The 12,500-nt window shown below is 30.4% G+C and overlaps 1 protein-coding gene across 1 annotated transcript; it reads left to right on the plus strand.

Annotated features, from left to right (window-relative positions):
- Positions 1 to 6,801: 6,801 nt before the first annotated feature.
- Positions 6,802 to 7,538, plus strand: Phum_PHUM562880 (uncharacterized protein; the record flags this gene model as incomplete). The annotated part of the gene is made up of 2 exons (XM_002431925.1): positions 6,802 to 7,222; positions 7,495 to 7,538. 2 exons carry the CDS (start codon positions 6,802 to 6,804, stop codon positions 7,536 to 7,538), a joined length of 465 nt encoding a protein of 154 aa, XP_002431970.1.
- Positions 7,539 to 12,500: the final 4,962 nt, after the last annotated feature.

Below are 12,500 nucleotides of genomic sequence, written 5' to 3' on the forward strand. Positions count from 1 at the left end.
GTCAAATTTAATAATTTAAAGCAAAGCGTTTCTCCTTCCACGTCGATTATTATTATTATTATTTTAAGATTGGATTATTTAAATTAAATTTTTGTGTTTTTATTTATTTTTATTACGCGGAAATTAAAGTCGGCCATTTTTTAAAAAAATATTATTATTAACATAAATTTTGATTTTTTTTTTTTTAAATAAAGTTTCTGCTACGTTGAAAAAGCTGGTTTTTTTTTCTGGTACGGTATTGAATTTCAAGGAATTATTATTATTATTATCATTATTATTATTATTATTTATCGTTACGATTTTTTATTTTATTTATTTAATAAATAAATAAATCTAATGGAGGTAAATGATACGAGATAAAGTTCGTTTGCTCGTTACTACAAGCTCCCGATCGTTTTTAAAGAAGTGGCACCAGAATTTCTGGGTTAACGTTCGAACGTGACGTGACGTAATATTGGTAGTAAAGGTTACGCGTTTTCCAAAACGGCGGGAAATTTTTTTTTTTTGAATCATTTTAGATTTTTCATATAAATTTTTTCAGTTAGAAATAAAAAAAAAATAAAAGGAGGAAAAGAAATTACGGAACTGGAGAAAAAAGAAAAAAAACAAGATTTGTAACGGTTCACGGTAATTGAAGAACGTTAATTAAACGACGTTCGTTAATTTTTCTACCTGAAAATTTTCTCTTCCAGATTTTTCCAACCCGATGTTTTTTTTCTTCCATTGTTTCCCCCCTCTATTTCTCTTCCTCCTCCTCTCTTTTCCCTTCCGATTTACCGCACTTTAATCATTTTCGATTTAGTTACACTTCCTAGCAATTATGTCCATCGATCCGTTGCCCGACCGCCCGCCCACGATATTATATATATGTAAACAAGATCAACGCCGACGATCAGGCCGCTAATTTGGAGATTGCGGGGAAGGGAGTGTGTGTGCATGCGTGTGTGCGTGTGCGCGTTTGGAATCGAGTTGGAAAAAACACCTTGAAAAGAACAAACAGGCAGGCGATTAAAACGAGAAAATATTTCTGGAATTTTCTCACACTACCACTACTACTACCTTAGCACACACGAGATTTTTTTTTTTTTTTTGGACGTGCGTGCGCGTGTTTGAGTCATTCTAATTACGCGTGCGTTCATTTCTGACTTTTTTTTTGTTTACGCCGACTCGTTTACGCCATTCGAGGTTTTTCATTTTTTTTCGTCTATTTAAAAAATGTTTAATAATAATAATGATAATAGAAGGCGGCCATATTTTTTTTGAATTTAATTCATCCACATATTAATTAAAATTCATTCCACCGTCGGTTCGGCTACGAGGATATACGAGTTAGATTATATTGTAAATATTTTTTCATCTTTTTCTTACAAAATGGCGGACAAAAAAACGCGTTGATTGTTTTTTTTTTTTTTTTTTTTTTTTTAATAAATTATTAACTTTTTTGTTTTCGAAAGGAGAGAAAATAAAATCCCGAAAATCCCCGTGAAATTGACAATGAGGAGGTTGATTGGTGATAGGGTAGGAATCGTGTTGGTAGCAAACGTGTCGCAATGTTTCTTTGGATAATTTTTAATTCTCCAGTTACTTCTTGCACACACGTGATGTTATGTCGCAGTTTAAGACGACGAACGCGACGACGACCGACATATTGAAAAAAAAATGGGGAGCGATTGAGCAAATGTGTTATTAGAATCGAATTTTTCATATTGGAAAATATTTGCAAGTTAAAAGAGAGAGAGAGAAAAAAAAACCTTGACCGGAAAGAAAGAAGGAAAGATTCCATCATTCATTTTGGAAAAGGACGATGGTGGATTTAAAACTTGTTGCTTAATACGAAAAACGCACGTGGGGGAGAAGAGGGAAGGAAAACGGAGGGAAATCGTTTTTTAAATTCTTTTTTTTCCCTCTTGTTTTGGTTTCTATGACGTGTCACGTTTTGATTGGTTAGATTTTGAACCGACCAAGCCATCTTCTACTTTTTTTTGGTTTCAATGTTTTTGTAATGAAAATCGTATGGAAAAGAGAGAAAGAAAAACCGGAAAGATTGAATTCGATGTCGAGCAGGTATCATGTTAAAATTAGGTGAGACATTTAGCAAGTTTTTTTTTTTTGTGTGTGTGTGTGTAAAACCAAAAGGCAGCCTTCGGGGTGGTTAAAAATTAAGTTAAAATTACCTTGTTTGGTGACACGAAACAAGACGTGCTAAACAGGAAGTTGTGATGTTGGGTGTGCGTGTGCGTGTGTGAACTATGAGCAAGTGTTGCGTATGCCTGGAAGGGTGTAACATAATTTTTGATCGTGATTATTTAATAATTACTTGAATTCGTGCCGTAATATATATATATATATATATGTATCTCACACTCGTATAATTTCAATCGATTCTCTTAAACACGTTATTTTATTATTATTATTATTATCATCACCGAAACGTTCGTAGAAATTTTTTTTTTAAAGGGGGAAGGGGATTTTGGGGTCGTTTCCTCCATTCGCGTAAAAAATAATAAGGAAAAATAGAAAACAAACGGTTATTTTGTTTTTTTCCTATCTTTATTACGGCCCTGAGAAATGAAATTAAATATCAACAACAACAAACAACAACCACTACCTTAAACTGTAGGCAGTAGGAAATGACGTGGAGCCAACGCTTTTGGCTTTGTTATTAAAAAAATCCCGAGGGTACGAACCAACCACGTTTACGGTGGAAACTCGAAGAATAATATACCAGAATATATTCCTGGAAAATCTCTTCTATTTTCCAGGTGTATTATCGGGTAGTTCCTTTCGTTCTGATGAGGCGTGTTAAGTCTTTCCCCTCCCCCCCGCGTGATAATTCTCCCGTACGCAAAAACGGAAAGGGTATCTCGTCAAGGACGTTTTTTTTTAGAATTTTTGGTTGTCTTCCGTTTGTTCGACTCTAAAAAAAAAAAAAATTACATGAAATCATTCGGAACGTGAGAGCGGATTTAAAGAAAAAACCGGAAACGTAATCATCTCTCATCTGATTCTTTCGTTGTACATTCCCTCGTGATGCTGTTATCTTCGGAGGATAAACTTTTCTTACGTTATCTTCTCTCTCTTTTTTTTTTGATTCGTAAATATATTATTATTATTGTTAATCGTCGACTCGATTGTGTTTCCCTCTATTGGGCTTTTAAAAAAAATTGTCCTAGTTTGTTTTGAACGAATTTGGTTGCCATATCGAGCACACACGAGCGTGGGAAAGAAGTTGGTGGAAATAATTCCTTAGGGTAATTTTTTATTTCTTTCTGGAGAGAACTAGTCGTTTAATGTTGCCCGCTGGAAGGTATATTATACATTGTTAACGATCCAGCCCTGTTTTGTTGCCCCCTCCCTTCCCTTCCCTCCCCTCTCCTCCCCCGATAAATGGAGGTTGTCGGGTGTTTATATTAAATTATACGGTTCGCGCTCTCTCATTGCGTTTTCCTATTTTAACTTCCTTCTTATTTTCATCCCATAATTTGTACCGGTAAAAAGTGGTAAAAAAAACGTCACCATATTTTTTTTAATTAATTAAATTTTATCAAGTGACAAGCGTTTAAATTATTTTATTACCGAGAGAACTATTTTGCGCGACCTAATAATAATAATAATTAATTTGACGTTTTCCACCGGAAGTCGTGACGTATACACGACGATCACAATCGTAATTTAAATAAAAAATTCGTTACGGAATTCAATTACGCGGTAAATTTTTCCATGAGACGTTTTTTTTTTTTTTTTAAATTAAATTTATTACTGGATATAATTAAATTTTCCAGAATCATTTCTCCGTGATTTTCGAATGTTGGTCACACCCTGACCGGAGAAAATAAACTAGATTCTGGAGAAAATGAAATCAAATACGTAACCATTTTTGATCTTTATCTTTTAAGTTTTCGAATAATGGTTTTTCCAGAAAAAAAAATAAAAAAAGAAAAGGTTTTCTTCTATTACGATTAATGATGATGATTAACTGGAGAAATTTCCAGTCGGTAGAGAGATACGAATGATGCGATTATGACAGCAAAAGACGTATAAATTTAACCGGTGACGACGATCCTTTCCGAAAAAAAATTTTCTCTCCCTAAATCATCATCATCATCATCATTCTCCTGGAGAAATGTCCATAAATTTTTTCGCACGCACGTAAAAAAAAAAAACTGACAAAAATTTTATTTATTAATTTATTAAATTTTTTATTTACATAATTTTTATGTATTAAAATGGTCGTTACGAAACGAGTAATAAATTAAATTTTTTTTTTTTTTTTTCGGTCTTAAATGACATAATTCGCGTCCGCCATTTTTTTTTTTTTTTACCGTCGATGTTCGTTCTTTATTTATTTTTAACTTCCGGTGTAGTAATTTTTCTACCGTTATTATTATTATTATTCTCTTGTAAATTCTTTTTACCCGTGTGATGAAAAATTTGACGACGATGCGTTTGTTTAAAATAAAATAGAATTCATATTATCATCATGGAGAATTCTGGAAAAAGAAGAAGAAGGTTAGACGAGAAGGGAAATTTGTTTTTATTTATGTTATGTTGGCGTGCCTGACAATATCAAATATGGGCAAAACGTTTTAAGGTTTGTCGCGTAAACGAAATTTTCCCCCCTCCCCTCCCCTCCCCCCGACTTATTATTTATATTTTAAACGTTTTTGTAATTTATTATCATTATCATTATTATTGTTTTTGGAATTTTCGAAGGAAAGCGTAAATCAAGTTTTTACTTTGTGAACTCATCAAATGTTTTATCATTTTATTGTTTACGTGCCCTGTTATCATCCTCTCCACGTTTTATTCTCACAAATGGGGGAGCGAAGGGGGAAGGGGGTGTGCGTGTGAAAAGTTTCGATTGCGTAAAAAAAGGTTTTGAAATAAGTGACGCAATAAAAAATTATTATTTACGACGATTTTTGAAGTTTTTTCCGATTGTCGTCTGCTTTTTTTTTTTTTTTTTTTACTGTTGGCTATACCGTCGGAAATTTTATTTTTTGTTTTGTTTTCTTTATTCGTAATTGTTTATGTTCCGCCATTATGTTTTCTCTCTCTCTCTCTCTCTCTCTCTCTCTCTCTCTCTCTCTGTCTCTTTCTTTTTCTATTTCTTATAAACACTATTTTTTTTTTTTTTTGGCGATTGTTGAGTTTTCTACGCCCTATTTTTCAAAATTAAAAAAAAAATTTTCTCGCGCAATATTTGAAACTTTGAAGGTTATCATACAACTCCACACGCACTCACACACTCACGCACAATATTAATTAACTCAATTAATTTTTTTTTTAATCGAATGTTTGTTCAAAAAAAAAAATGAAAATTTTTTTCACCATTGAAATATTCTGTTTCGACCTTTTATGATTCCTTTAATTCTTTCTATCTCTCTCTGTCTCTCTCGTTCGGTTTTTCTTTTTTTTTTGTAAATCAATAATTATCGATTATCGATCGAATTTAATAATTAATTTGTTTTTATTTGAAAAGAAAAAAAAAAAAACGTGTGCGAGAGAAATTTTTTTTCTCTAATGAATTTTCTCCAGTTTATTTCCTTCTCTCCACCACTTCTCTTTCTCTCTCTCTTTCTCTCTCTCTCTCTCTTTTTCCCTTATTTCTTTCTTTTTCCTGGAACGTTATTTTAAAAGTATTTTTTCCATTGAAATCGATTTCTATTTTGATGCAATGGTGAGTGAGTTTCATTATTATCACAATTAAAAATTAAAAAAAAAAATTGAAATTCCAGCGGTTGTGGCGTTTTTTTTTTTTTTTTTTTCTTATCCAGTGAGGTGATGTTTCGTAATAAGAAAAGAAAATTGTGTAAAAGGTAGAACTAAAAGGTAAAAAAAAAAAAGGTTTTCGGTTTATTTTTCGACTCGTTGTCCTTTGTGACGATTTTTCTTCAAAGGAAAGAGAAGTTGGTAGGTATAGTTATCGGACATTTTGTTTTTTTTTTTTTTGAATGTCAATAATGAGAATATCAGGGTCATTAACCTCATTTCACAAAATTGTGTTATTGGTCGTTGTTATTACGTAACAAATATTATTATTATTATTATTATTATTATTATTATTATTATTATTATTATTATTATTATTATAATTATTATTATTATGTGTTTTTGTCGATTTGATTTTTTAAAAAAAACGTTAAAAAGTGTCATGATTTTCCAAAACATTTTTTCCCCCCTTCCTTCTTTCATTCTTTCTTTCTTTTCAAAATTGCGACATTTTAATTATTGTCGCAAGTTTTTTTTTTCTTTACGCCGATCGACGATTTCGTCTGCTTCTTCATCTGCGTGAAAAGTATAAACTCGTATTGTTTCCGGTCGTAACGCACGAACGGTCATTTCAGGTATTTTACTTATCGTGTAATTAAAATTTTTTCGGGTAGCCGACGCACGTTTGCGTTTTTGTTTGTTTGTTGGTTTTCACGCTTTCCATAATTTTTTTCTTTCTCTCTCTTTCATCTACCTTCGCGTACGTTTTTACTTTTCAAAGTTGAGCAAAAAAAAAAAAATGGAGGATTTTTTTTTTTTTAATGAATGAAAATTTTTGTCGTCAATTTAAAAATTATATTATATGGGTCACGCGCACGCACGCACGCACGCACGTTTTTCAAATTACTTTCACGTATGTAATTAATTTAAAAACCTCAGGAATTTAAAAAAAAAAAATTATGATCCCTTAGGGAAGGGAGGGAAAAAAGGGAGAAAAAGAGAGAAAAAGTTAATTATCGTGTACTAATTTGCTTTTTTTTTTTCTTGCAGATATTTTATGAATGAAAATAATAGTAAAAAAATAAAATAATGACGTCATTAAGAGAAAAAAAAAACGATGAAAAAAAACATCGGCGAGATGATGGAATTGAAATCGTTGAGATAATAAAAAATTATCCGAGTAAAGGTAAATGGATATCTCCGATGGATGCCAACAAGAGGAAAAGATTGAAAGAAGAAGAAGAAAATGGTTTTTACAAGAACCATAATCCGGAAGAACCGTTTACGTCGTACGAATTCGGTAGATCGTCATCCGTTATAAGTCTGGATTACGGTTTGGTGTCGCCGAGTAGAAAAAAAAATTGGTTTTCGCCTCCTCAACGAATAGAAAGAGCTCTGAACAGGGAGTGGTCGCCGGGCCGTGTCATAGACCGGCCAAACCCAGAAAACTCTCCAGGAAACTGGATATCGATAAAGGAATCTTGCCAACAACAATCACCACCAATGGCCGGTAAGTCCGATTGAATGTTGCAATTAATTGTGGTGTATAATGTAACCTTGATCGAAATTTATAATAAACACTCGCGAAAAGAACAAAATGGTTCAGGTTGAGGTCGCGTTCGAAATTTATTCATTAAAAACGGAGGGGGAGGGTAGGAAGTGGGAAAGGGGGAGAGACATTGATTGGTCCATCGAGGTACACTTATCGGATACCTGAAAAATATAATTATTTATTTATTCGTGTGACAAGTGAACAAAAATGCGTAAATCTGCGGTGCGTAGCCGGCTGTTTTACTCTACGCACGGAGCCAAAAACGATTTCGTAATTTTTTTTTTTTTTTTTTTTTTTTGTTTTTAGGGAAGGTCTCTGTTTGTTTGTTTGTTTGTTTGTTCGATTTTGCTTTAGGCTCGCATACTTATATATATATGCCCAATTTAATCCTTTTTTTTTTTGAACTTGACGTCATTTTTATATTTAGAAAAATGCGCAATTAAAATTCCTTAATTTTTTTTTTTTTTTTTTTGGTTTTGGTAGCATTGATTGTTTTCTTTTTTTACACCGTTAGGTTTGAATGTGATTGTAAATACGGTCAGTAAATAAAAATGTTGCACTTGATTCATTATTATTATTATTATTAATAACAATTTTTTATTGGATCTGTTATGCCGTTATTGTGTATGCGTCATATATAAAACGATTGATTGCGTCAAAGGTTGCAATTTATAGAATAAATGCTGGAAAACAGCAAACAAACAAACAAACAAACGGTAAAATTGTACTTTTTGTTGTTGTTGTTGTTATTGTTGTTGTTGTTGTTGTTGTTATTGTTGTCGTTGTTGTTGTTGTTGTTGTTGTTGTTTTTATTGTTGTTGCTGCTGTTGTTGTACCTTCTTCCTCTTTCTATTGATTTTCTCCTTTTTCTTTCTTTCTATCTTTTCTTATTCGTTATAGATTTCTCGGAAATTTTTATTTCTTTTTTTTTTGATTCAATAAAAATAATAGAAAAAAAAAAAAGGAAAAGGAAAAGTAAATGTAATTTTAGTAACCGCACCTAAAATCACACAATTAAAACCAAAAGTCATTTCGGTTCTTTCTCATGTTCTACATAAAAAAAAAAAAATCTAAAAAAAAATAAGTGAAAGGAAATTGCTAAGAAGAATTATGAAAACTATAAACTATTAGATTTATACGGTTTTGTGAAAAAATTCAATTTTCTTTTTTTCTTTCGCATTGTAAAATAGGATCGTATCGATTAATCGATTAATCGATAGATATATGTATTTTCGATAGATTCGATTAGTCGAGATTTTTCAATGCGGTTTTTCATTTACTACGTCCCATCATTTAAATTTCTTTCGTTTTTTTTTTTTTAAATATAATTTCTCGTATTGGATATAATTAAGAATTGTTTGATGGGGGAGAGAGAGAGAGAGAAAATGGAAAATTTTTTTTCCTTTTTTTTTGGAAGGGGGGAAGTGGGGGATTTATCTGATTGGTGCATTTTGTTCAACAATGGAAATTTTAGTCACTTAATTTCAAAGTCACAAAAATTAAAAAGTGATCGTTTTATGTATCAAATCTACTTTATTTCAATCGTTATTATTATTATTATCATTATTATTATTAATTTCCGCAATAACATGTTTGCAAAAGTATTTGCTGCGGTAAAAACAATTTTTTTCAAGGCGTTTTTGGAAAGAGATTTCCCGACCCCCTCCTTTCCTTTTATCACCTCTTGGGTGTTCGTGATTTATAATCAATTTTAATCGAATAAAAAAATATGTAATAATAATAATAATAATAATAAAACCTTTTAACGTGTCACGATTTCTCTCTCTCTCTCTCTCTCTCTTTTAATGTTTTGCCATTTGATAAAATCAAAAGGACCGAAACTAAAAGCCGAGGGGGTGACTAATACCGCTAATCACTACTTTTAAATTCTATCGAAAAAAAATAAAAAGGGAAGACAAAAACAGAGAGAGAGAGAGAAAGAGAATAAAATTTTGTTTGTTCGTTTGTTTGTCTGTTGTTTGCGTGTTTTACGTATTCGCGTTTCGGTGTGTCGTTATCAAAGGGTTAAAAACATTGCTAAAATTTTATTTGTAATTTTATTTTATTATTATTATTATTATTATTATTTGATACAGTCGAGGTCAAACGAAACGAAATTCCCTCATTCTCTCTCTCTCTCTCTCTCTCTCTCTCTCTCTCTCTTCCCATTTTTTCTCTTTATCTATCTATCTATCTCTTTTTTTTCGATAGAATTTTCAAGGTTTAGAAAATTTTATATATATTTAAAAAAAAAGAAAAAAGAAAATTTGTATTGTTGTCGGATTAATTTTGGTTTTGTTTTAAAAATCCTTATCAAAACAATTAAATAAATAACAATTAACAGGTTTTGTTTGTTTGTTTGTTTGTTTGTTTGTTCGTGAGTTATTTTTAATAATACAAAACAAACAAAATTCGCACGGATATTGTAATTAATAAAAAAAATTATATATTTTTACAAATTTTGCGCATTGCACGAAAAGAAAAATACGAGAATGATAATCATAATAATAATAATAATTATTATTATTATTGTTATTATTATCATTGTTATCATTATTATTTAATTGCGGGTTTTCCACGTGATGCGTCACGTGGAAAAAAAAAAAATTACATACATTTTTAATAATGATAATTGTATTTAACGTTAACTGCATCATGCGTACAATCGAATTGCATTTATTTTTAGAGAGAGAGAAATAGGTAGACTAACAGAAAGAGAGAGAGAGAGAGAGAGAGAGAGAGAGAGAGGGAGAATAGATTTATTGTCAAAAAAAATTCCCCCCCCCCTCCCCCCGATCGAAATAATAACAATGACGAAAATTATCGAATTTAAAAAAAAAAAAAGTAAATAAATAGCAGACGACAATAAATCTATTTTATTTATGTTTCGTCGTTCATTAAAAAAGCAAAAAAGAGAGAGAGAGAGAGAGAGAGACGACAAACAAGGAAGGTGAAATGATTGTTACGTAAATAAGACAAACAACAATTATTTAATATTCATACGAAATAATGTAACAAATGAAAATTTTTTTGGTTACCTGTAATTTTAATAAGAATTTATTACCTTCAACCGTAGTGGTAATAATTAATAATAATAATAATAATAATATTCATTTATTGATTTATTGATGTGTTCAATATTATTATTATTATTATTATTTATCGTTCGTGCATGTGTTCGCGTTTATAATTGTAATATTAATTAATTATTATTATTATTATTATTATTGTGCGATTTGTTATTTTTGTTGTTGTTTGATTGTTGGTTGTCGGTTGTTGTTTTCCGGCATTTAAAAAGGACAATTTTTTTTTTTATTTTTTTATTTATCGTTTTTGTGTTAAGAATTTAACACAATGGCGGACGACAAAATGGCGGACTCTCGATACTTATCATTTAACAAATCTGGAAAAGGAGGAGGGAATGGCGACATGGGAGACGATGGAATGAGTGAAAGGAATAGGAAAGAAAAAAATGAAAAAAAAAGTTACAAAATCCGTTGCAGATATTTTGCAACGGTTTTTTTTTTTTTTTTGTCTACTGCTTGTACTGACTCATAAGGGAATGATATTAATAATAATAATAATAATAATAATAATAATAATAATAATAATAATAATAATAATATACTGCAAAATGAACCAAAAAAAAAAAAAATTTTTTTTTATTTGTGCAATCAATCGAAAATTCATTGGAATCCTCGATTAATAATAATAATAATAATAAAAGAAAGGATCGTTTTTAGAGAGGCTGGCTGGAGAAAGAAAAAAAATGGCGATGAAGAAAAGATAACACGATGGAGAAAATGACGTCATAGAACAAAAAAAGGTTTTGCATCATCATTATTATTATTATTATTATGATTTTATAAATAGAAAAACGCACGACAGGTTTTTTTTCCGCCTCCTATTAAAAGAGATTAAACTTGTATCGATCATTTATTAATTCATTGATTGATTGATTGATTGATTGATTGATTGATTGAATATCGACGTCAAATAGCTAGAATATAACAAAATTAAATGAAAATTTCTAGAAAAAAAATGATAAGAAAAATGTTTTTTAAAAAAAATTTTTTATGACGATAACGACGAGGACGAGGTGTTCTTCGATACTCGTACATATCGATCGTTATTAAGCGATATATCGATTTAAAACCGTTCGATACTCGTTTGGAATTTATCAAGGTCGACAGTATCGATAAGTGAAATTTACTTATTTATTTTAATTGGAAAAGGGCCTAAAGGGAAATTTTTGGAATTATTATTATTGTTATTATTATTATTATTATTATTATTATTTAATTCATTGGATTTTATCCAGCGTCGTGTTTCCAGGTGTCCAGCCTGTCCAGTCAGCCGGAACAACAAGTGTTTGTGAAACGATCGTGGAAGAAGAAAGAGAAAAAATAAATAAATCGCGTCTCGCTCAGATATATTTATTACACGGCGTAATAATAATTTTTTTTTTTTTCTCCAGGAGTGAATCATTTATCTGCCCTTTTTTTATTTATTATTATTATCGATAAAATTTTAGAATTATTTTGGAACGCTGGAGAAAAAAAAATGAATGCCGATAATTTTTTTTTTTTTTTTTTAATGATGATTGAGGAGTAACGAAAAAAAAAAAAAATTAATTGAGGTTAACTCGTTAATAAACTTCAATTTATTATTATTATCATCATCATCATCATCATTATTATTACTTTTCCATAATTTATTAACGGCCTTAAGTAATAATTTGGAGCAAATTTTTTTTATTTCTCATCGCGTGAATGAAATTTTTACAGGTTTTTCGTTCCATCAATTAATGGTTATTTTCTCTCTCTCACTCTAAGTGTTCCTCTTTTTTTTTTTTTTTTTTTCTACTTTTCTTTTTACACATAAAAATAAAAATTTTAAAATGCGGAAAAAAAAATAAAAATGTCGGACGGATGGATGGACGTGTTGATTTTCTCACGTGACCGTTTAAATTTAATGTTGAAAATTTTTTTTTTTTTTTGCGTTTGTTACGTTTTTCCTACGGTGTAAACGGTTGTTGTTTCCGTTTGTTTTCATTCATTTATTTGCTGCGATTCAAAAATTGATCCTCGCTTCGGTTTTTTAAATTAATATTTGATTGATGTCGGAATTTAATCATGAGTTGAATTGAAAAAATCGTCGAAAACGCGCGTAAAAATTTTCGAAAAGAGGTTTTTTTACTATTATTTTCTTCTTCTGCCACGTGATCGTGGTGTCG

The sequence above is a fragment of the Pediculus humanus genome, genomic scaffold (assembly GCF_000006295.1).
Source record: "Pediculus humanus corporis 1103172108298 genomic scaffold, whole genome shotgun sequence".
NCBI lineage: Eukaryota > Metazoa > Arthropoda > Insecta > Psocodea > Pediculidae > Pediculus > Pediculus humanus.